This window comes from Pipistrellus kuhlii, unplaced genomic scaffold (genome assembly GCF_014108245.1).
Source record: "Pipistrellus kuhlii isolate mPipKuh1 unplaced genomic scaffold, mPipKuh1.p scaffold_m20_p_8, whole genome shotgun sequence".
In the NCBI taxonomy this organism is placed as follows: domain Eukaryota; kingdom Metazoa; phylum Chordata; class Mammalia; order Chiroptera; family Vespertilionidae; genus Pipistrellus; species Pipistrellus kuhlii.
The window spans coordinates 34,023,493-34,047,143 of record NW_023425584.1 but is presented as its reverse complement, the minus strand read 5'-3'; the positions used below and the strand labels follow the sequence as shown (position 1 = coordinate 34,047,143).

At 51.9% G+C, this 23,651-nt stretch overlaps 3 protein-coding genes across 6 annotated transcripts in view; 2 read left to right on the top strand and 1 right to left on the bottom strand.

Annotated features, from left to right (window-relative positions):
• The first annotated feature begins 266 nt into the window (after positions 1-266).
• The window catches only part of LMAN2 (lectin, mannose binding 2), a 35,832-nt gene continuing 12,447 nt past the window's right edge, over positions 267-23,651 (top strand). The window contains exons 1-8 of one of the 2 annotated variants that reach the window (XM_036424019.2): positions 267-663; positions 834-952; positions 5,453-5,570; positions 6,125-6,204; positions 6,369-6,530; positions 6,637-6,751; positions 8,285-8,404; positions 10,013-10,177. In XM_036424019.2, coding sequence (XP_036279912.1) covers positions 468-663; positions 834-952; positions 5,453-5,570; positions 6,125-6,204; positions 6,369-6,530; positions 6,637-6,751; positions 8,285-8,404; positions 10,013-10,173 — 1,071 coding nt within the window. In that variant the 5' untranslated portion in view covers positions 267-467 and the 3' untranslated portion in view covers positions 10,174-10,177. Of the gene's footprint in view, positions 664-833; positions 953-5,452; positions 5,571-6,124; positions 6,205-6,368; positions 6,531-6,636; positions 6,752-8,284; positions 8,405-10,012; positions 10,662-23,651 lie in introns of those variants that run through there. The other variant, XM_036424018.2, reaches the window with a different exon arrangement.
• NSD1 (nuclear receptor binding SET domain protein 1) overlaps positions 10,006-23,651 on the bottom strand; it is a 133,992-nt gene continuing 120,346 nt past the window's right edge. The window contains exon 24 of the mRNA XM_036424009.2: positions 10,006-10,177. Coding sequence (XP_036279902.1) covers positions 10,167-10,177 — 11 coding nt within the window. The 3' untranslated portion in view covers positions 10,006-10,166. The remainder of the gene's footprint in view (positions 10,178-23,651) is intronic.
• On the top strand, positions 18,727-23,624 carry MXD3 (MAX dimerization protein 3). 3 transcript variants are annotated; one of them, XM_036424025.2, is made up of 7 exons: positions 18,727-18,943; positions 19,112-19,218; positions 19,514-19,619; positions 20,256-20,285; positions 20,413-20,527; positions 22,897-23,080; positions 23,156-23,624. In XM_036424025.2, exons 2-7 carry the CDS (start codon positions 19,149-19,151, stop codon positions 23,266-23,268), a joined length of 618 nt encoding a protein of 205 aa, XP_036279918.1. In that variant the 5' UTR covers positions 18,727-18,943; positions 19,112-19,148; the 3' UTR covers positions 23,269-23,624. The 3 variants fall into 3 exon arrangements, with proteins under 3 accessions (XP_036279918.1, XP_045432788.1, XP_045432787.1); XM_045576831.1 differs by having other exon boundaries at positions 18,849-18,969; XM_045576832.1 differs by lacking the exon at positions 19,514-19,619 and having other exon boundaries at positions 18,826-18,943.

Genomic DNA, 23,651 nt, shown 5'->3' with positions numbered 1-23,651 from the left:
GAGATCCTTAACCCTCGGAATGGGAAATATTACTCCAGAGACGCGGTCAGAGGCCAAAGGCCTAGAGCGTTGTATTCTTCGTTCGTTCAGTCCACGCGAGTGGCCCACCAGAACTACAAGTTCCAGCATGCCGCGCTTCGAGGACGACCTTGGTTCCGCCCCCGACTAAACCATTCCTCTGCTCTCCATTTGCTCACAATCCTAACGTGCTGATCCATGATTGGCTGTGGCTCGTAAGAGCCCGTTGCCGAGACTGGGCGACCGGTACGTCGGAGCGGCCGAGGCTATGGAACTGCACTTGACCTGGATGGGGTCTGCTCAGCAAATAAAGTCGCCGTCCCCTAGGCTGAGAGGCTTTGTATTTAACGCCCGGTGACAGACGTTGGAAGGTTTCCGGCCGGAAGCTATTCGATGAGACACCCGGAAGACGGAAGTCCCCTAGCGGAAGTGGCGGAGAGAAACGGAGAATGGCGGCGGAAGGTTGGATTTGGCGCAGGGGCTGGGGCCGGCGGTGCCCGGGGAGGCCTGGGCTTCCCGGCCCCGGCCCTGGCCCCATGACACATCTACTTCTCCTTCTGTTGCTGGGGCCGGTGGCTGCGGACATAACTGACGGCAACAGTGAACACCTCAAGCGGGAGCATTCGCTTATCAAGCCCTACCAAGGTGAGGCCTGAGGCGGGAAATGAGTTCAGGGTGAGGTCGAGGCCGCACGGGGCTGGGAAAAGGGTGGCCCTTTCTTCCGAGCAGGGCGGTTCTGTGGATTTCCTGCCTCTGGCGAGGCCAGGCCTGGCATGGCCTTTTACGCGCCTGTCTGTGCCCATCACTGCCCACAGGTGTCGGTTCCAGCTCCATGCCCCTCTGGGACTTCCAGGGCAGCACTATCCTCACCAGCCAGTACGTGCGCCTGACTCCCGATGAGCGCAGCAAAGAGGGCTCCATCTGGAACCACCAGGTGAGTGGGTCCCCAGAGGCCAGGCTTGGCCCTGAGTATGCCACGACTCCCAGCCTCTGCTGCAGCGCAGACCTCAGATTGGTTTGAAGGCTTGCCCCTCCCTCGTCCGCCCCTTCCTCATTTTAGTCACAGTAATAATCTGTAATGGCTGGTGTAGTTACTGTGTTATCACGAACTGTGCTTGACACTTTACACCCTTCTCACTTAATTCCTTTAAAGCCCCTGTGAAGTATGTGATGTTATTTCCATTTTACTAAGAAGCTACGACTCAGTTTAAGTGGAGCTGTCATGTTGTCCGAATTGAACCCTCCTATTTTGAGGATTAAATGCAATAAGGCATGTTAAAGTCAGTGCATAACACGCAGCAAAATGCCCAAAAAAGATCCCGTTCCTTCCATTCGTCCCACCATTTGGGCTGGATCACAGCTCAGGGTAGAATCTGCTCTTGCCTCAGCCTGTCTGACCCCAACCCTTCCTCTGCCCAAGGTGTTGGTCATTGTCCTTGTTTTCTCCCTGGTTGACGTCCCATTTAGTTCTGGGAGTCCACACTGTCTTCATGTTGCCTCATCTGGCTGTTCCCTCATCGTGTCCTCTCCCTAACTGCTAAGAACATGTGGGGTTACCTTCCTCAGCTCTCAGTCTGATCCTTGGAGCCTTGGGTCTCCTGTGAAGGGGGATAAACATGCATTAGTGAACACATTCTGGCTCCTGGTACCTGGCATTGCCAGTTATTTGCTTTGTTAATGTTGTTCTAGCCTCTCTGGTTGCTTCTTGCCTCAAGACCTTTGCACTTGTTGTCCCCTCTGTCTGGGACACTGCCTTCTGGCTCTCATGCCTGCTTGCTTCCTTCTCATCTGAGTGCCATCCACTCAAGAGTATTTCAGAAACTCCGCTGAGTCACATTTTGTCAATTAAAAATGTTAATGTAGCCTTAAGTTTTCCAGAAATGAATTCAGTATAACATTAAGGTTGTTTTTGTTTTGTGTGTGTGTGTGTGTGTGTGTGTGTGTGTGTGTGTGTGTAAGTAAGGTACAAATAGTGCTGGAACTGTTGGAAATTGGGTTCAGTCACAAGTAACTTAATTATGATTGTAGGTAGGTTGGTGGTTGCCATTGTCAGTGGTATGGCAATGTCATTGGGCTGACAGGATTTTGCACTTGCCTTCATCAAATTTTCAGTCTTCCTTCCCATTCAGCTCCTGCTGTTTGGCGCTACAGATATTCCCAAAGGATTGGAGTGTTTCCTATAGTTACTGAAAGAAACTGCTTAGAACTCTTAAAATTTTCTGCCCAGTGTTTACCAAGAGCCAACTATTCTTTTACTGAGCTAGAGAGGTGTTTTCTAGACTTTTCTGTTTTTGTCCCCATTTACTCCATTTGGGAGGAGCAGCAAATTAGCAAACACTACCAAATACCAGCTGTCTTCTGAGCAGAGATAAGACAGTGTCTGTTAGGGTGTTGGGGTGAACTGGTCCGGATGAAGGAGTGGCCCAGTGGTGACTAGAACTCCAAGTGCCTCATGGCTGGAGAACAAGACAGGGAAGCCTGGGGGACTGGCCAGGCCCATCCTGAGGGGCGTCTTGTGTGGAGGCTGCAGCATGGTCTTGGTGTTATTTTTGCTGATGTACTGTCTGAAAGTGTATGACCCCTTCACTTTTAAAAAGTTGATATAGGGCCTGGCTGGTGTGGCTCAGTGGTTGAGCATCCACTTGTGAACCAAGAGGTCACAGTTCAATTCCTGGTCAGAGACATGCCCAGGTTTCAGTCTGGATCCCCGGTAAGCAGTGTGCAGGAGGCAGCCGATCAATGATTCTCATCATTAATGTTTCTCTCTCTCTCTCTCTCTCTGTCCCTCTTCCTTTCTGAAATCAATAAAAAATATATATATTTTAAAAGTTGACACAGGTTTAAATATATGCAAAGGATCTAGTTTCCAGCATACTTTAAATAATGCCATTTTAAGTTAAAACTGTTCAGTACCCTTAAATGTATTCAGCGGAATGGAAATATTGCAACTTGATATCCATTCCTTTTCTTTGTTTTTGTTTTTTTTGTGTGTGTGTGTTTTTATTTATTTATTTATTTTTTAATGCTTTTGATTTGTTGGTTTTTTTTAAAATCTCTGGTTGTAAGACTTAAGATTTGTGGCACAGTGTCAGAGTCAGTTTTATTGATAAGTGCTTAGATGTCTCTTTAAATTTTTCTTTATTCTTTTGCTAATCATTCTGAAACTCCAATTATATTTTCTCACTCTTTCCTCTGCCTCGTACCTAGTGTTTTGTGTCTGCCATGCTTTTATTCTCTCTTCATCTATTTTAAATCTATTGTAAACCTATTCATTACATTGTTAATTTATTGTATTTTTTTGTTCTGGAATTTGAAAAATACATTCTTAATGATTTTAGAGAAGAGAGGGAGAGAGAAACATCAATGATGAGATTTTTCCTGCAGGCCCCATACTGGGGATTGAGCCCACAACCTGGGGATGTGCCTGGGAATCGAACTGTGACTTTATGGTTCATAGGTCGACACTCAAGCTACTGAGCTATGCTGGCTGCGCCTGGAATTTTTTATAGTATGACTTTAAAAAATGTTCATTATCTACCAAATTCTCAATCTTGTCTTGTATCTCCTTGAACATAGTAAACTAGTTATTTTAAAGGCCAATATCTGGAATTCCTGTCAGCCTCCTACCTTTCTCCTTCCCTTTCTTCTCCTTCTGGTTTTTGTTCATATCTTGTCTTTTCATGTGTCTGGTATTTTTTATTGTGTACTAGATACTGTATTTGTAAGATTTTTTTTTTTTTAATCTGAGGATTAGATGAGTCTCTTTAATCTAATCTCAGGGATTGACATGACTCAGCTGAGTTATCGTTCCTGGGAGGGCCTTTTTGGTTCACTCTTAGTCTGGGCTTACTGTCTGTGGTCCCAAACCAAAGCAAGGTTAGCTAATCAGAACTGCCACTCCCTCAGCAGCTGTGGACTCATTCCTTGTCCGTCTGTCCTTGAGAGTTGGTTCTCATCACCTTCATTTGCTCCCCTGGACTGTGCAGGTTTTCTCAGAGCCAGTGAGCTGTAAAGAACAGGGAGGCTGATTGCTCCTTACTCGTGGCATTTGCTAGCTGTGTCTCAGAGGCGGGGCAGGGCCGCATCTCCTGCGGTTTGATGCCGAGAGCCAGAACAGAGTCTGACGACTTCATGAATGAACAACAGTTCGCCATGATGGGACATAAAGGTCTTTATTTTTTATTTGAGGTTTTTTTTCTGATTACATAGGTAATACATTCATTATACAAAATTCAAACATAGAAAGTAGTTCCCCTCCCAGAGTCACCTGTTGTTATTGTTGGTTCATATTCCTTTCATTTTTTTCTTTCTCTACACATATACTAATTGTTTTCTTTTTCAAAATTGGGAACACAGCATTGATACTGTTTTGCAGTGGTGTCTTTGATATCATTAAATGTAAGTGCTGTGGCTCTGCCTCATCCTGCCAAAGACTGCCAGATTGCCCCAAGACGACGGAGGGAACATTCACAGTCCTGCTGGTTGAGTGTGTTTCTTTCCATCCTCATCCGCAGGGGTATTATTGATCTTTTTAATAGTTGCCAATCTGATGCGTCAACAATATCTTGTTTCCATTTGCCTGTCTGATGGGGCTTTGTTAATCACTTGCTCACACAATCATCTGCAGACTTCCCTTTCGTGGATTCTTGACAAAGTATGTGTCACACTAGTCTTCATGAGTAACTTCCTGGTGTGTAAGGCCAGGCTGTTTTCCTTGCTGCAGCAGTGCCAGCTCTGCACCTGGTGTTCCTGAATGCCAGGGAGCACCTACCTTCCCTCAGATCATGGTAGCCCAGAGGCTCCAGGGCATGACCCTTTCAGACTCCACACTGGGGTCAGACTGGGGCTGTAGGGGTCCAGAGGTATGCTGGCCAAGAGCTTGAGGTTTGGAGTCAGCCAGACCTGGATTTGAGTCCCTCAGTTTGGAAGGTGGATTAGAAGGGAAGACGTGGGCGTGGGAGGCTGGAAAGGACCTGAGGCAGTTTGTGTTGAAGACCTGAGAGCCATGGGCGGTATAGATGACAGAGCGCAGTTTCTGCGTCAGACAGACCTTGGTGTTTTTCAAGACTGTCCACTGGCACCTGCACACTCCCTGCACAAGTTATTTTGTCTCTGAATGTGTTTTCTGTTTTGTAAACTGTGTCGCTCAAACAGATCCTTTCACAAGATCCCAGGGCTAGAGCAGTGGGGATGGAGAGAGAACAGGGTTGACAGGTTTGGCTGGTTTTGAGGAAAGTGAATTCAAGTGGAGAAGACTGGTGCTGGGCTGGGAGGGTCTTCCTGCTGAGAAAGCTAGAGGGTCTGTTGGTCAGTGGTGCTCTTTGACAAAGGAGTGCCTAGTCTCAGTGGGTCAGGGTCTGGGCCAGGCCACCTCCAGCTGGCAGGAAGGTGGCAGCTCCAGAGAATTCAGAGCAACCCTCTCCTCTCCCTCCAGCCTTGCTTCCTCAAAGACTGGGAGATGCATGTCCACTTCAAAGTCCACGGTGCTGGGAAGAAGAATCTCCATGGAGACGGCATTGCCTTGTGGTACACTCGGGACCGTCTTGTGCAAGGTAGGGCTGCACTCGTGTGTGGGAGCATCTGTGCCAGGACTCTCCGCGCCGCGCTCTTCTCTGAGGAAACCTGGGACCTTTGAGGAGGGGCTGGGTGCTGTACACCAGCTAAGAATGTTTTTTTTACCATCTTAAAGGGTTATGTTTTAAAAGCAAAAGCAAGGAAGACTGACTAAGACTGTATGTGGCCCACAAAGCCCAAAATATTTTCTCTCAACCTGGACAGCAAGTTGCTGACTCCTGGATTAAGGATAGGGCTTCCTGGTAGCCACTTGCTTTTCACACACAGGCTGGGGACCGTCTTGTCAGTGATACTGCTGAGCACATGGCCAGGTGCTGTCCCCTCACGTTCAGGCTTCAAACCTGAGTCCTCTCTTCACATCTCCGAGACCACCTCCAGGTTTCTTTCTTAGGGGTCTCTCCTCTTTCTTGGGTGAAAGACCAACAGATTACCATCTCTTACCCCCCCTCCGCTGGCAATACTTTGTCCTTTAGGCTACCCAGAGTACAACCCCAGTTTTCTCCATGACTAGAGCATCTCTTTCTCATTCCAGGGCCTGTGTTTGGAAGCAAAGACAACTTCCACGGTTTAGCCATCTTCCTGGACACGTATCCCAATGATGAGGCCACGGAGGTAGGCCCTGCTCCCTCCATAGAACAGGACAGGAAGGCTAGGCATGGGGCTGAGGGACTTCCCTCCGGCCCCAGCACAAAGGAGCCTCCAGAGTTTGGGGTGGTGGTACCCCTCCACTTCCAAACGCTGGGCTGGCCATAGAGTAACCGGTGTCTTGGTCTCAGCGTGTGTTCCCGTACATCTCGGTGATGGTGAACAATGGCTCCCTGTCCTACGACCATAGTAAGGATGGCCGCTGGACCGAGCTGGCGGGCTGCACGGCTGACTTCCGCAACAGTGATCATGACACCTTTCTGGCTGTCCGCTACTCCCGGGGCCGTCTGACGGTGAGCAGGAGGTGGTGGTGTGGGTTGTCCTCTGCCTGCGCTGGCTCTGCAGGCGTAGGTGGGCAGTCTGAGCCCGGGGCATGCTTTACCTGCCGATTGGCTGCAGGTGATGACTGACTTGGAGGACAAGAACCAATGGAAGAATTGCATTGACATCACGGGTGTGCTCCTCCCCACCGGCTACTACTTCGGAGCCTCTGCTGGCACTGGTGACCTGTCTGGTGAGTGGGCTGTGCAGGGTGTTAAGTCTTAGTTTTGACCTTCCCTGGTCTGTTGGGAGCTTGTAACACAGCCTGACACTTTCCTTCCTGCATTGGTTCCACACTGGCCTGGTTTCTTCCTCCTCTTTGCATTGTCTGTCCATTTTGGCGTGCGCACGCGCACGCGCGCACACACACACACACACACGCACGCACGCACTGTGAGCAGTCCTCGGTGATCTTCCCCTCTCTTTAGGATTTGTATCTGGACCCCAGATTTCCATCTGCAGCACAATGTTAACAACAAGCCTCTCAACATCTCCACCTGGATGCCCAGTAGGTGTCTGTCTTTACATGCTCACAATGAGAAAACTACATTTTTAAAAAATATATATTTTTGATTGATTTCAGAGAGGAAGGGAGAGGGAGAAGGAGATAGAAACATCGATGATGAGAGAGAATCATTGATTGGATGCCTCCTGCATTGGGGACCGAGCACACAACCCAGGCATATGTACTAGACCGGAATCAAATCCGGGACCCTTCAGTCCACAGGCTGACGCTCTGTCCACTGAGCCAAACTGGCTAGGGCTGAAGACCAAGACATAAATGACACCTCTGTCCTAGTTGCTCGGGCTAAAAACAGGACCCAGGCCACCATCCTACCTCACTCGGACAACTGCAGCCCCCAATTGGTCCTCCTTCCATGCCAGCCCCAGAGGTCACTCCCAGCTCTGCAGCCAGAGTGATCCCATTAAAGTTCACATGAGCCGTCACTGCTGCTCCGCTCAGAGCCCTGCAGTGGCCTGCCAGGCCTCAGTGCCATCACCTCTGATTCTTGGCTCCCAGCTCCCCATTTCCATGGCCTCCAGCTCTTCACACTAGTGCCCTCCTGCCTCGGCCTTTGTGCTTGTCTCTCTCTCATCTTCAAGCCAGATGTCACTTCCTCCTCGGGGCCTTCCCGGATTCGCTTGTTTAAAGTTGTACACTACGCCCCGAACACCTGCACACTTCCTATAAAGTCACGTGATACATGCTTAGGCAGCTAGCGGTCTCTCCCTGTCCACACAGCGGAGACCATTGGGAATAGGAGTGTTGAAGGAATCCCCCAAGGTTTACCCCCAGGAGGGGAGGGCAGAGCTCAGATGGGAACTGCAGTCTGACTTCAGTCAGTGTGTCCCTGGGCCTCCGGGGGCTGCACATAACGGTGCTGCTTGGCTCTGCCCACCTGGCCACCAGGTCCTTGCTCTTTAGGTCTTGCCTTTCCAGGCCTTTCCTTAGATTCCCTTAGGTTAGCAAAGCTGACAGATGGGACCCTTACATTGGCTCTGAGCCTCAACTTCCTAACCTCAGAAATGGGGCGATCAGTTACTGTCAAGCCCTGGACTGGGCCATTCCCAAGTCTCAGGTGCAATTGCTGACCATGTATCAGGGCTGAGCCCTCAGCCAGGCAGGAGCAGGCTTCTCCCTGAGGAATGTGGCCGCCTTATGTGGCTGGGAGACGCAGGAGCCATGGTGGCAGGCCTTTGACAAGCTACCACTTTGGCCCTGCAGACAACCACGACATTATTTCCATGAAGCTGTTCCAGCTGATGGTGGAGCACAGCCCTGAGGAGGAGAACATCGACTGGACCAAGATTGAGCCCAGCGTCCATTTCTTCAAGTCGCCGAAAGGTATGTTTATGGTCCCTCTGCCTTCGCCGGGTCTGGCTGTGGGTGTGGCCGGGGCTTTTGGATCTGCAGCCATGTTAACGAGCAGTGTGTGAGCCTGGAGCCTGCTGGGTAGTGGCGGGGGAAGCCCACAGGGGCCAGTCTGCTGTGGGTGATTGGCAGGGCATTGACAGTGCACATGCATGGCCTCCATGAATGGTCTGGAAAGCACCGACGGCCTCTCAGCCCAGCCCAGAGTCGTCATGCAGTGTGTGAGCTGGAGTCGCAGCATTTTATGTGATATCTCACTGAAAAATGTGTATATTTTTATTGATTTCAGAGAGGAAGTGAGGAGAGAGATAAAAACATCAGTGATGAAAGAGATTCATTGATTGGCTGCCTCCTGCATGCCCCCCACTGGGGATTGAGCCCACAACCCGGTCTGTGCCCTTGACTGGAATTGAACCCAGGACCCTTCAGTCCACAGGCCAATGCTCTATCCACTGAGCCAAACTGGCTAGGGAAGACATGTCACTTTTTTAAGGTTCAGGTTACTTTTAAATCTTTTGAGAGTCACAGTCCTTGCCATAAGCTACTGTCTTGCCATTTTGATTGAAGGGTTCTGGCTGCCAAGGACTCGGAGGACTCATGTGCTCTGAATTACCCAGCAACCCAATGTGGTTTACCAGATGGGGATTAACTTTTCACACGTGTCCATCCATTTGTTCCTTCAGTGGGCGATTCCAAAGCTTCCGCTCAGTGCCTGGCTGTGTCCTGGCGCTGCCCCAGGGCTCAGGCTAGTGACTGAAGCGGAGAGGGGGGCAGAGAGGGCTGAGGAGCCCTGGGGGCCCTCAGGCTGGGCTGCTTCCTGGAAGTGCCTCTGCATGGAGCTCCCGGTCCAGTCAGAGGCCATTGTTGTCACGGTGCAGGGTGGAAGGGGGTGCAGGGTGGAAGGGGGTTCAGGGTGGAAGGGGGTGCAGGGTGGAAGGGGGTGCAGGGTGGAAGGGGGTGCAGGGTGGAAGGGGGTGCAGGGTGGAAGGGGGTGCAGGGTAGAAAGTGGTGCAGGATGGAAGGGGGTGCAGGGTGGAAGGCAGCTGGTGGCAGGATGGCAGCTTGCCGGGTCAGGGCTTTTGGGAAGGGAGGGTGTCGGTGTGCCTGTCTGGAGGAGAACCCTGTCCCTGGAGGTTGGAATTGCAGGCCTGGCGCTCACCATTGACAAGGTTAGCAGGCAGGGTAGTGATGTGGCCAGAGCAGAAGGACAGGGTGGAGGCCTGGGACCCCTGGGAGTCACCAAAGGCATTCAGGTGTGAGTCAGGCCGGCGTTTGGCCAGGGCAGTGTTTCTGCAGAAGGGGACCTCGGACCACTGCACTGGGGTGGGTGGGCTTGTGGAAGCAGATCCCAGGCCTCCCCGGGCAGACTGGGCTCCTGGGAAGCCCAGGATCCAATGTCCATCAGCTGAGAGGCACCCAGGCCTTGATCTGTGGGGTTCTCAGCGTTGCCCCTCTGCCCACTCCCTTGCCCCTCACTACAGCTGTGTGCAGCCGCAGCTGCCACCTGATGGGGATGGGACTCACCAGGGCCATTGCCAGCCGCTTTAACACTCACTCACCTCCCCCTTCCTCTCCCCTCAGACAACGTGGACGACCCGACGGGGAACTTCCGCAGCGGGCCCCTGACGGGGTGGCGGGTGTTCCTGCTGCTGCTGTGCGCGCTCCTGGGCATCATCGTGTGTGCCGTCGTGGGCGCCGTGGTCTTTCAGAAGCGGCAGGAGCGCAACAAGCGTTTCTACTGAGCGGCTGGAGGGCTGGCACTGGCCCTGCACTAATGTGAACTTTTTTTTTTTACTGGGATTGTAAGAGAAAAACAAGATGACCTTATTTCTTAACCGTCTAAAAGAAATAATTAAAGTATTTTCATACATTTTGCTTCTTGCCCAGCAGGGACAGGCTGCAGGGCTGGGAGTAAGGGTTTGGTGTCCCTCCAGCCATGGACAGAGGCCTGGCCCACTGCCAGCGTCTCAGGAGCAGGGGCCTGTGCCCGGAGCTGGGCTGAGGCCCCAGTAGGAGGCCTGGAACATTGGAGACCCCTCCCAGCCACACGGTGGCGCCCGGGACACGAGCAGTGAGTTGTGCTGCGGGTGGCAGAGGCCAAGCGTGGAGCCCGGGCCTTCGTGTTCACCTGAGCTTCCCAGGGCAGACCCTCAAGGCAGGCCTCGGGGAGCAGTTTGTGGGCCCAGAGTGAGACCACACGTGCTAAATAAAGTGAAATAACCACCCTGTGTGACTATCCTGAAGGGCCTTTTGTTTCCTTCAAATACCTTCCAGATAGCCAGGCTCACCAGCTCCCAGCCTCCCCCCCGGGCAGGTCTGAGCTCCCTGTCCCAGGGAGGCACAAAGCTTGTCCAGTGTCACCTGCACGGAGTCAGGGACAGGCGCTATGTGTTCCCATGCCACCTCTCATTTGCTCTGGCCTCTTGGGGAAAGTCTGGTGGGAGAATTTGAGGTAACGTGCAGAAGGTGTGATGTCAGCCGAAACCGGTTTGGCTCAGTGGTAGAGCGTCGGTCTGCAGACTGAAAGGTCCCAGGTTCGATTCCGGTCAAGGGCATGTACATTGGTTGCGGGCACATCCCCGGTAGGGGGTGTGCAAGAGGCAGCTGGTCGATGTTTCTCTCTCATCGACGTTTCTAGCTCTCTCTCTCCCTTCCTCTCTGTAAAAAATCAATAAAATATTAAGAAAAAAAAAAAAGTGTGACCTCAGCCTATGGAAACTCTAGGAGGCTCAGGGTGACGTAGAAGAGACTGGGCATGGGGACAGGCTGGGGCCGGCAGTGGTATTCCCTTTGAGGTGTCTTGGTAAGAAAGTTAGCGAGAAGAAGTGCTGCCACCTGGCCGCTTTCATGGTTCTCTCCATCCAGGCTCTGGCTGCCTCTGCTGTCCAGTCCTCCCTCCGACCATCCGGCCCCCCCTGGAGCCGTGTGTCCTCGTCTAGTCCAGAGCCACTTTCAGTGTCTGCACTCAGTTCAATAACATTTGAGTCTCCATTTTAAAAGCAAGAGCAATCCTAAAACAGCTGCAAGCAGGCTTCTTGTAATTAACAGTGTCAATTAGATTCTCATTGTAAAAAATAGGTAATAATAGTAGATAAAGAGTAAGAATTTACTCCACATAGCACTGGAAGTCCTAGCCACAGTGATCAGACAAGAAGAGAAAGCATCCAAACTGGGAAGGAGAATGTAATACTCGTTTGTAGATGACAAGAAATTGTACACAGAAAACACTAAACTCTAAAGACTCCACCAAAAAACTAGGTTAATAGATGAATTTGGCAGTGTAGCAGGATGCAAAATTAACACCCAAAAATTGATGACATTTTTATACACCAATAATGAATTTTCAGAAAACGGACACTAAAGAAAATCCCATTTGCCACTGTAAGAAAAAAATTAAGACACTTAGGAATACACTTAAATAAGAGGTTAAAGACCTGTACTCAGAAAACTACAGAATGTTGGAAGAAAAGATATAAACAAGTGGAAGAATATGCTGTGTTCATGGATTGGTAGAATTAACATCATTAAAATGTTCATACTATCCAAAGCAATCTATAGATTCAATGAAATCCCTATTAAAATACCAACAATATATTACATAGATCTAGAACAAATACTCCAAAAAAGAATCTGAATAACTGCAGCAATCTTGAGAAAGAAGAACAAAGTTGGAGGGATCACAGCTATACTACAAAGCCACCAAATCAAAGCCCCCTGATACTGGCACAAGAACAGGCATATAGTTAAGTGGAATAGAACAGAGAACCCAGAAATCTACCCAAGCCATTATACTCAATATTTGACAAAGGAGGTAAGAGTATACAACGAAGTCAAGACAGTTTCTTCAATAAATGGTGTTGGGATAATTGGATAGGTACATGCAAAAAAACTGAAACTAGACCACAAATACCATACACCAGTGTTTTTCAACCTTTTTTGGGAAAAGGCACACTTGTTTCATGAAAAAAATCACGAGGCACACCACCATTAGAAAATGTTAAAAAATTTAACTCTGTGCCTATATTGACTATATATAAAGTAATTCTCTTGAATAGGAATCAAATAAACACAAAGAAAGTATTTTATAATTACTTTATTATGAAATATTAAGTAAACAAAATAGTGAAAAATTATAAAATTCTTGTCTTGTCTGCATCTACGGCACAGTGTGCCGCGGAACAGCGGTTGAAAACGCTGCCATACACATAGCAATCTTCTGCATAGCAAAAGAAACCAACAAAATGAGAAAGGAGCCTGCTGTATGGGAGAATATATTTGGCAATGATGCATCTGATAAAGGATAATATCCAAAAATATATAAGGAACTCATACAATTTAAAAGGAAGACAATCCAATTAAATAATAGGCAAAGGACCTAAACAGACGCTTCTCCAAAGAGGACATACAGATGGCCAAGACACACATGAAAAAATGCTCAGTCACTGATCATCAGAGAGATGCAAATTAAAATGACAATGAGACATTATTTCACACCCGTCAGAATGGCTACCATCAATACATCAACAAACGACAAGTTCTGGTGAGGATGTGGGGGAAAAAGGAACCCTAGTACACTGCTGGTGGGAATGCAGACCATTATGGAAAACTATGGTTTCCTAAAAAAAATATTAAATATGGAATGCCATTTGACCCAGTGATCCCACTTCTAGAAACATATCCTAAGAAACCGGAAACACCAATCAGAAATGATGTATGCACCCTTTATGTTCATAGCAGCACAATTTATAATAGCTAAGATCTGGAAACAGCCCAAGTGCCCATCAATAAACAAGTGGATAGAAAAGCTGTAGCACATTTATATCATAGAATACTATGCATCAGTAAAAAGAAGAATCTCTTACCTTTTGATATAGTATGGAGGGACCTGGAAAATATCATGCTAAGTGAAATAAGTCAGCCAGAAAAAGCCAAGTTCACATGATCTCATATGTGGAGTCTATAACAAAATAAACTGATGAACTAAGTGGATCCTGAGACATGGAAGCATGGAACAGTGTGTGGAATCTTAGAGGGAAAATGGGGGAGGATGGGTGAGTGGGAGGTAATCAACCAAAGACCTTGTATGCATGTATGCATAACCCATAGACACAGACCATAGGCTGCTGAAGGCCTGGGGTGCAGGGTGGGGGTGGGCTGGAGGGAGTCAATGGGGGAAAAAAGGGAACAGATGTAATACTTTCAACAATAAAGATAAAAAAACAAAAACAAGCCCTAACTGGTTTGGCTCAGTGGCTAGAGTGTCGGCCTGTGGACTAGAGGGTCCCAGGTTCGATTCCGGTTAAGGGCACATGCTCAGGATTGTGGACTCAGTCCCCAGTGGGGGGCGTGCAGGAGGCAGCCAATCAGTTATTCTCTCACATCATTATTGTTTCTCTCTCTCTCTTCCTCTCTGAAAGCAATAAAAAAATATTAAAACAAAACAAAACAAAAAACCAAAAAAGCCACAAAAACTAGAAGGCAGCCTGGCCTGTGTGGCTTAGTGGTTGAGCATGACCTATGACTAGGAGGTTATGGTCTGACTCCCAGTCAGGGCACATGCCCAGGTTCTGGGCTTGCTCCCCGGGATGGACATGCAGTAGGAGCCATTCAATGATTCTCTCTCAGCATTGATGTTTCTCTTTTCTCTCTCTTCCCCTCTCCCTTCTCAGAAATCAATACAAAAATATTTTTAAAAAAATAAAAAATAAAGTAACCGCCAAAACCGGTTTGGCTCAGTGGATAGAGCGTCGGCCTGCGGACTGAAAGGTCCCAGGTATGATTCCGGTCAAGAGCATGTACCTTGGTTGCGGGCACAACCCCCGTAGGGGGTGTGCAAGAGGCAGCTGATTGATGATTCTCTCTTATTGATGTTTCTAACTCTCTATGCCTCTCTCTTCCTCTCTGTAAAAAATCAATAAAATATATTAAATAAATAAATAAAATGTCACTCGTTTAAAATAAATAAATAAAGTAACCATTTAGAAAAGGTGCAGATAAGAAGCCAGTTGTGGATATAGAATGGAATGCTAATAAAAACTCAACCCAAAAGAAGTCAGAAAAGGGAAAAAAAGGAAAAGGACAGCTGGCACAAAAGCAAAATAAAAAGCTGATAGATCTTAAACTCAACCATATCAAAATAATTTTATTAAACACAATCCAAAGACAGAGATCATCAGATCACAGAGGAGAAAACAATAAGCTGTTTGTAAGGAAAAAAAAAACATGTCTATTAGGACACTTGTAGGTTCAAAGCAAAAAGATGGGGAAAAATATACCACAAGAACACTAATCAAAATGTTTTAAGCCCTAGCTGGTTTGGCTCAGTGGATAGCGTCAGCCTGTGGACCAAAGGGTTCCAGGTTCAATTCTGGTCAAGGGCATGTACCTTGGTTAGGACTCATGCAGGAGGCAAACAATCAATGTGTCTCTCTTACATCAATATTTCTCTCTGTCTTTCCCTCTCTCTTCCACTCTCCCTAAAATTCAATGGAAAAATATCCTCAGGTGAGAATTAAAAAAGAAAAACTAACAAAACTACAATACATGAGAGTTTGTAGGATGCAGTTAAAGCAATATGAAGAAAGAAGGAATAAAATAGGTTATCTACCCTTCCACTTTAAGAAGCTAGGAACAGCCGAAACCGGTTTGGCTCAGTGGATAGAGCGTCGGCCTGAGGACTGAAGGGTCCCAGGTTCGATTCCGGTCAAGGGCATGTACCTCGGTTGCGGGCACATCCCCAGTGGGGAATGTGCAGGAGGCAGCTGGTCAATGATGCTCTCTCATCGATGTTTCTAACTCTCTATCCCTTTCTCTTCCTCTCTGTAAAAAAAGTCAATAAAATATATTTAAAAAGAAAAAGAAAAGAAAACCTCCCCTTTAAAAAGAAGAAGCAGCAGCAGCAGCAGCAGCAGCAGCTAGGAACAAAGGAGCAAATTAAATCCAAAACTGGTTCTTTGAAAATATTAAAAGAACACTTAGTAAGAAGACAGAGAGAGAGAGGAGAGACACTACCTACATAAGGAATCAATAAGGGACATATTACAGCTCTTACAGAGACCTCTTCCTAGTGCCTCCACCTCCATCCCCAAGGTAACTGGGACTGGCAGCCACTTGTGAGACTTGGACTAGCCAGGCCCCATGGTCTAGTCACCTGCAATCTCAAGTGAGGGACTTCCTGGCCCCCAGACTCTGTTAATCCTTGTGCTGTGCTGCCCCAGACAGCCTGGGATGGCCTTCCAGTAGTGGCCACCAAGTTGGGGTCTGCTGAATGCTACACCAACAGCCTCCTGTGGGCATGGAGACCCAGGCCAGCCAGGCCCCCTCTCCTTTCTCAGCACTGGTGTCCTCGGTCACTTTGGTCAGTCAGGCGGAAGAGGCTGACCCTGAGGGACAGAGGAACACTGCTGTTTTCCAAAAGGTGTCTTGTTGAGAGAAGCCTGGACACTTCCCGGAGGAAGTGACATCTAAGCTAAGCTGGTGGAAGCAGACAGATGGGCGGTGTCTTGGCTGACAGAGGGGAGGAGGGGCACAGCTTAAATTCCCTGAGCGCCAGGGAGTCAGTGGGCTTTCGCTAAGGGCATGGCCTGGCTGGCTCCATCACCCAGGAACACTGCTCTCTGGGAAGGGAGGAGGGTGGAGTGCAGTGGGAGAAACTGGGGCAGGGAGCCCAGGGAAGGGGCTGGGTAGGGGCCCAGGGTTTGAGCCAGGCTCCAGATCCAATATTGCCCATTTCTGCCCTCACCTTCCACCACTACTCTCCCCGTGGGGAAGTGGTGAAAGGCGTTTGGGGGGACATCCTGTCCAATGGGTGGGAGAGGATGGTGAGCCTGGAGCTGAGGCTCCTGTAAGCTGCCCTCTTCAGGGGGTCCTGACCAGGGCCAAGCAGCAGGGTGTGGGCCCCCTTCTCCCTCCCCTCAGGCACAGATGTAGGCTTTGCCCTTAGCGCCCAGAGGACACTAGTTCCAACAGAACCTGTACTGACGTGCCCGCAGCATAGCCACAGCTACTGAGGGCCGGCCAGGCCGCGGGATGGGGAGCCGGCAGGGCGGCGCTGTCGGACCTGTGGGCCTGGAACAGAGATGCTAAGCCAGTGCTAAGGGGGGAGGAGGACCGAGGTCCTCTGCTCGGTCCCGAACCCAGAAGGTTCCAGCACTAGCATTTCCTCAGAGGGGCCCGGGACATCTGCGGGCTCGGGGCGGGGCCTCCATCTTCCCCACCAGCCCTGCTCCCTGGAGGTATTCCTTCCAGTCCCCCTGGCTTGTGGCCCTGAGCTACAGTCATGGAGGCCGGCGGCCAGGCTGTACTTAGCCTCCATATTGCTCCCTAGTTTGAACTCTACCCATGGCTCCTAGGAGGAGGCCCAGACGCCTCAGGGTGGTCACTCCAGCCCCAGGCAGCCCGTCTCCCTGCCACAACCTCCTGTGGGAGCATCGTCAGCTGTGGGAGTGTGGCCCTCTCCCCTCCTCTGCCAGGGACTCACTCCTTCAGAATCGCTCCCTTCCTCCTGCCCCGCACCAGGCCTTCTGCGTCCCAGATAGTTGACCGGTGGGCTTGTGCCTGTGCTATGTGGGTACAGACCTTAATGAAAAAAAAAATTAGAAATTCATTTACAAACCTTGTGACTCCTTTTTTTCAGACATAACTAAGTGCAGGTGGGGATCTGGGAAACATCAGCCTGTTCTGAGCCCTGCCCACCTTTTCAGAGTCGGCCTGCACCTGTTCTTTGCGCTCTCTATGCTAGCCAGCCACAGTGGCTGCCTCAGTCAGCATGCATTGCTTTCAGCCTCAGGGCCTTTGCACCAGCTGTTCCTTTGTCTGGGATTCTCCTACTTCCTTCCTATACATAGATAACACCTATTCCTCCATTTCCCTAGAAAAGCCTTCTCCCGCTGAAACCGGTTTGGCTCAGTGGATAGAGCGTCAGCCTGCGGAGTGAAAGGTCCCGGGTTCGATTCTGGTCAAAGGCATGTACCTTGGTTGCAGGCACATCCCCAGTGGGGGATGTGCAGGAGGCAGCTGATCGATGATTCTCTCTCATCGATGTATCTAACTTTCTATCCCTCTCTCTTCCACTCTGTAAAAAATCAATAAAATATATATTTTTTTTAAAAAGAAAAAAAGAAAAAAAAGAAAAGCCTTCTCTGACCTACCTGTTTAGGTCCAATGCTCCTTAAGACATGCCCTCTCACTGTGTCTTTCCCTGTGAGGACCTGTCAAAACTGTAACTCGTATGTGTCTGCTACGTCCATCTCTCTCCCCCTCGCCTGTGAGCTCTGCAAAGGCAGGAGCCCTGTCTGGTTTGGCCAATGATTCTGTTCTCTGGCCCCCAGCACAGTTCCTGGGGTCCAGTAAGTGCTCAGCAGATTTTTGGTGAGTGAAGGGATGGGCGAATGGCTTAGCTCCTGGCTGAGCCGGTCAAGTGATTTCTCTGGGAGTGACTCAGAGAAACTCCAAGGAACTGAAGACTGACTTCCAGGTGCTATATGTTTACCCAGCACCACAGTCTTTATAAAGAATCTGATTCCCCTTCTCTATTGCCGGTTCTCAGACTCCGCCCCCCACTGGCAGAAATGCCACACCTAAAACACCTGCTTTCATCTTCCTGCCTCCGCCCATAGCAGTCACTGTGCCCGCAGGGGCTCCGGAGGAGGAAGAGGGCGCCATCTGGTGGCCTGTGGTAGAAATAAGCAGCTCCTACCTACTGGGCACGGCAAAGGCGCGGGCTCTGTTCCTGCAACAACGCTGTCCCCGAGCTTACAGGAGGGAGGTCACAGAGCTGAGAGGCAGCGGTGACAGGAGACACCCAACCCCGTTGGCTCCAGAACGCAGGGCTCTCCAGCGAGGCTGTCCGCCTGGAAGCTGGGGTCCTGCTGACGTTTTGTAGCGGCAGCAGCTTCCCTGTCGGTGAGCGGGACAAGCTGGGAGGCTACTCCCATTCGTCACGACAGCAATCTGAAGCCCAGCGGGGCCCACGGAGCAGGAGGCCGGCAGGCCCAGGCACCGAGCCCGGAGCGAAGCCGAGCAGGGTCCCGGGTCCCGGCTCCCGTCCTGGCGCCTGCGCACTGCGGCCCTGCTCCCCGCTCAGCCCCGCCCCGCCGCCCGGGTTTTCAAATTTGAAACCTGCTCCTTTTCCCGCCCGAAGGTGTGGACCAGCCGCGAGCGAGGGCGGGGCTGCGCGCAGCCAATGGGGCCTCGGAGGCTCCCAGGCCCCGCCCCGAAGGTGACGACAGCGAGCCGCCCGAGCCGCCCGGCCAATGGGCGAGGGCCCTCGCCGGGTCTCCGCGGCGCCCACGTGCAGCCGCTGGCCCGGGGCCTCCGGAGGCTCGGGGCTCCTGGAGCAGCAGCGCTCGCTCTGCCAGGCCCCGGCCGCCCGCACGTGCGGGAAACTGAGGCCCTGAGACGCCGAATAGCTAGTGCGGGGTCGCTGGGCAAAGCGGGCAGGAGACTCACCTCCCAGTCCGAGGATTTGCCCAGGGGCAGAGCCTGGAGCTGGCGCCCTGATCGATGCCGCCGGTGTCCGCGGGGGCGAGCGGCTCGCGGTGGGGGCGGGGGCGGGTCCTGGGGGGGCGGGCCCAGAGCGGGGCGTCCCGCGGGCGGGGCGTCGGGGGGCGGGGCGGGCGCCTGTGTTGGTTGCGCCGTGTCAGTTACATTGTAACAAAAGTGGTGCTGCCGCTCCTCCAGCCGCACTCCGGCCCGCCCGCCGCCAGCTGTCGCCGACATGGAATCTGTGGCCAGCAACATCCAGGTCCTGCTGCAGGCGGCCGAGTTCCTGGAACGCCGCGAGAGAGGTGAGGCAGGACCGGTGAGGCAGGACCCGTGGCTGGACCCCAGGCTGCGACCTTGCTGACACGGGCCTGGGGTAGACTTGGCTCCCAACTTGAAGGATGCATGCATGGCTTCAATACAGTAGCCCCGGGTCAACCCGTCTTAAAATGGTGGAGTCCTCGGGCTGGGGGTGGGAGGGAAGGGGGGGGGGTTGGGGACATGGTCCTGGCTCCAAAAGCCTGTCCATGACCGTGCCATGCCAGGGGCCCCCGCTGGGACCAGCTCCAGCCTGACGCAGACGCGGGCTCTCTCTGGCAGAGGCTGAGCACGGATACGCGTCCCTGTTCCCGCACCGAAGTCCAGGCCCGGTCCACAGAAAGAGGAAGGGCCCCCCCCCAGCTCTTGGCGCGCTGGACAGTGGGCGGTGAGGAGGGCGATGGTGATGGGGAGCGGGAGGATGGCACTGTCCCTCTTCGGGCCCCTCCTCAGCCCATTTCCTCCTTGTTGCTTGCGTCTTCTGGGCCAGGTACCCTTCTCTGGAGACATTCAAACCCCTCCTGCCATCTCCCCTTCCCCCAAACACACCCCTCTATTCACTCAAAGACTATTTCTTGAGCGCCCCTGATGTGAACAAGACTTCCACTCACACTCCCATACTCCACCTATCACATCACTCCCTTTCCCCCACAGGCTTGCTCCTTGTCTCTCTTCATCTCCACCCATTACACAAGCTGTTCCCTCCAATTTGAGTGTCTTTCTCCACCACCTGCTTTGGGTGACCTGTGTTTCTGGCTCAGCTCAACTGTCACCTCTGTTTGCACTCCACAGCTACCTGGGCAGGCCTCTTTCAGCATTTGCCCCCTAGCCCCACCTCCCACCTGCTCCCCATGAGTCTCTGCCTCCACCTGGCAACTCAGGTGCCCGAGGCCAGCACAAGGTTGCCATACTGAGCTAGTCTGGGGCAGAGATCTGCAGTGGATTTTGAGCCTCTGGGAGCCTGGGACTGAGGGTGTGGGCAGCAACTGATGGCCCCTCACCCCACCCTCTCTGGCATTGGCAGGTCTGTGCACAACGAGCTGGAGAAGCGCAGGTGAGTCCCAGCCATGCCCTGACAGCACTGGGCCTCAGGGACTGTCTCTCTCTGGCCTTCCCTCCCCTGTCAGCCCTTAGCTATCAAGGCTGGGCTGGCACTGCCCTCCAGACCCCTTTCCCTGCAGGAGGGCCCAGCTGAAGCGGTGCCTGGAGCAGCTGAAGCAGCAGATGCCCCTGGGGGCTGACTGTGCCAGATACACCACACTGAGCCTTCTGCGCCGGGCCAGGATGCACATCCAGGTGAGGGGCTACCTCTGCCCCCGGGAGCCAGGTTACCAGGGCGTGTGGAGAGGTTTAGCAGGGAAGGGCTTGGGTGGCACTGGGGAGAGGGGCCCAGTGTGCTTTTAGCTTCCACATTTGTTAAATGGGAAGAAAAGCAAAAAGTAACTCAGGATTTATTGGGCAAATGATGTTAAGCTGTTCACTGTTGTTATTACAGCTATTACTACCTCTGTTTCAACTGTGAGGCTCTGGGCCAGGCACTTAACCTCTCTGGACTTCCTTTCCTCCTCTGTATGGGGAGGCATGACTGTTGAAGATAATGTGATGGGTCATGTGTAAGGGTCTCTTAGACTGTAAGAGGTCTTGTCCACGCTCTTCCTCTCCCCATCCTTAAGACCTCCTGTTCTGAGCAGTCTGTCCTGAAGCCACTTTGGGAAGTAGCTCCAGAAGCCAGGAATACTTAAGGACTGAGGATGACAGTCAACATTTTCCCAGGGCTCTCGCTGCTGCCCCCTGGTGGACATGAGTAGTGAGTGCAGACTCAAAGCCCCAGGCAGCCCCAGAGAGGGGATTAGGAGTGGCCTTTGAAATAGTAGAGGCCTTTCTTGCCCTCTGGGTCCTTCAGAGGAAGAAATGGAGGTACAGCCGGGCTTAGCAGAGGCAGATTCAGGTCCCCTGACTTGCATTCTTTCCTTTAAGTACTGAGCACCTGCTCTGCTAGGCCTTTCTAGGTACCCAGGCCATGGCAGACAGATATGCCGTGTAGTAAATAAATCAGAGTGGGACTGTCTGCCTGCACTCCCCTCATGGTGCCTGAGGAACACCCTTGCTGAACAGCAGGCCTGTTTCTCACTTGGGCTCGCCTGGCCTGGGTCTTGGAGGGATGGGGTGCCCCTTAAGTGCTGACTGGCAGGTGGGCAGGACCTGTGGATTGCTCTTTCCTTAAGCCCCATCACCTCGCCCTGTGCTCCCTGCTTCCTGTTCCACTTCCGCCTTGCCTTAGGGTTTCTTTGCTGCACATAGATCTGTCCAGGTGCCTCTTCTGCTGACAACCTTCCATGGCTCCTGACAGGAAAGTCTCAGTCCTTACTTCCTGTGAACTCAAGGCCTTTCACCACTCATCTGCTGCCGCTACCTGCTTTTGTAGTCTCATCTCTTCCCTGTTCCCCACCAAAAGCCGAATTCTTAAAAAAATAAATATATCAATATATCAATATATATTATTGATATTTTTACAGAGAGAGAGAGGAATAGAGAGGTAGATTCATCAATGAGAGAGAAAGATCAGCAGATCAGCTGCCTCCTTCACATCCCCCACTGAGGATGTGCCTGCAACCAACGTACATGCCCTTAGCTGAAATCGAACCTGGGACCCTTGAATCTGAAGGCCAATGCTCTTATCCACTGAGCCAAACCAGCCAGGGCCAAAAGCCGAATTCTTGGTGCTCTTCCTGACCTCCCTCTGCCTGAGTGCTTCTCCTCCCCGATCTTCACCTAGGCAGCTGCCACTCATCCTTCCACACCCAGCCCCAATGTCCCTTCCCATGCTTTCCTTCTTGGTGACTGCGGGCTCCTGCCCATGAGCTCTGGTAGGGGTGGTGAGGGAGGGGGAACAGATTAATGATGGAAAAACCTTAGGGTTCCTAGGAGGGTCTTGACCAGGAGTTACAAACTGGTAGCCATTGTTTAGTCTAGGGGTGTCGAACTCAATCAGAGAAGGGGCCAAAATCTAAAATCCAGCCTAAATCGTGGGCCGAATGGTTTACTGAACAGTCATAAGCTGTCATTGTGATGGAAACGCAGCGGAGTGCAGTGATGACAGCGCGGTGCGGGCCACATTGCAAGGCCTGGCGGGACGGATTTGGCCCGCGGGCCTTGTGTTTGACACATGTGGTTTAGTCTATAGTTTTCTAAAAGTTTAGCTACTTGGCAACACTTAAGAGGACATTTGACATGAAACATCTGCCTTTCCAGCTTTTCTTAAAGACACCGAGATTGGACCACACAGGGCCTCTTTCCATGAGGTGGCTGCCTCCTTCAGCTGGAGTTCACACTTGCCATCATGTCATAGCCCCTGCCACACCTCATCCCTGTTGCTTGATACCAGCACTCATCACTCCACATCACCTATCTAGGCCTCACCTGACTAAACCCTGAAGGTCTTTTGAGATTGTTGCCCCCCCTCCCTTGCCCAGCTAGACAGAACTCACGGGCCATTTACATGGGGCAGAAGGGCCTGATTCCCTGGAGGCTGTGGAGCTCAGATTTAGAGAGCCCGTCCGGAACAGGCAGTCACCAAGTAGCCATGGCCTGCTGCTGAGTTACGCTGGTTGAGGCCCAGGCCCCAGGCAGCTGACCCCAGCCCTTTGCTCCTCTGGAATCCGCAGAAGCTGGAGGAGCAGGAGCAGCGGGCCCAGAGGCTCAAGGAGCAGCTGCGCAGCAAGCAGCAGAGCCTGCGGCAGCAGCTGGAGCAGCTCCGGGCGCCGGCGGGGGCTGGCGAACGGGAGCGGCTGCGGGCTGATAGCCTGGACTCCTCAGGCCTCTCCTCTGAGCGGTCTGACTCAGACCACGGTGAGTGCCCTGAAGCGGGGGGTGGGCCAGTGGGCCAGTGGGCCAGGTCTCCTCACTGGACCTCTCCCTGCGCAGAGGAGCTGGAGGTGGACGTGGAGAGCGTGGTGTTCGGGGGTGAGGCCGAGCTGCTGCGGGGCTTCAGTGCCGGCCAGGAGCACAGCTACTCACACAGCGGCGCCTGGCTATGACCCTCGCCACCCCAGCGCGAGCCTCTGCCCTCCCCAGGCCTCAGGGGCTGTCAGGCACCTCCTGTTGGAATGGACTAGAAGGACCTTGGCCGGGAGCAGGCGCTCCTCCGGCCCCTCTGCTGGCAGCTGCAGCGCCTCCGAGAGGAGAGGGAGGGGGCCTGGCCTCCCCGGCCCAGCACGACAGGCAGCTTAGGCCTGGGCCACCGTCCAGGCGTTTTTTGTAGCACTTCGTTCCGCTGTCCTCACAGGGACAGGAAGCCTCTTGGGCCCACCTCCACCTTTCTTCCTAGACAAGGCCCCCTGGCCTTTGCCCCACAGATACTGTACAGTGTTTTCATTAAAAGGCTTTCATCATTTCCTGCCCATGGTCTTGCCTGATGAAA

What these genes read in the sequence shown, in the direction of transcription:
- MXD3 (XM_045576831.1), top strand. Translation starts at nt 18,935, where the DNA reads ATGCCGCCGGTGTCCGCGGGGGCGAGCGGCTCGCG. An exon ending in CCTGGAACGCCGCGAGAGAG is followed by an intron (nt 19,219 to 19,513) that starts GTGAGGCAGGAC and finishes TCTCTCTGGCAG; the next exon opens with AGGCTGAGCACGGATACGCG. An exon ending in GGCGCGCTGGACAGTGGGCG is followed by an intron (nt 19,620 to 20,255) that starts GTGAGGAGGGCG and finishes TGGCATTGGCAG; the next exon opens with GTCTGTGCACAACGAGCTGG.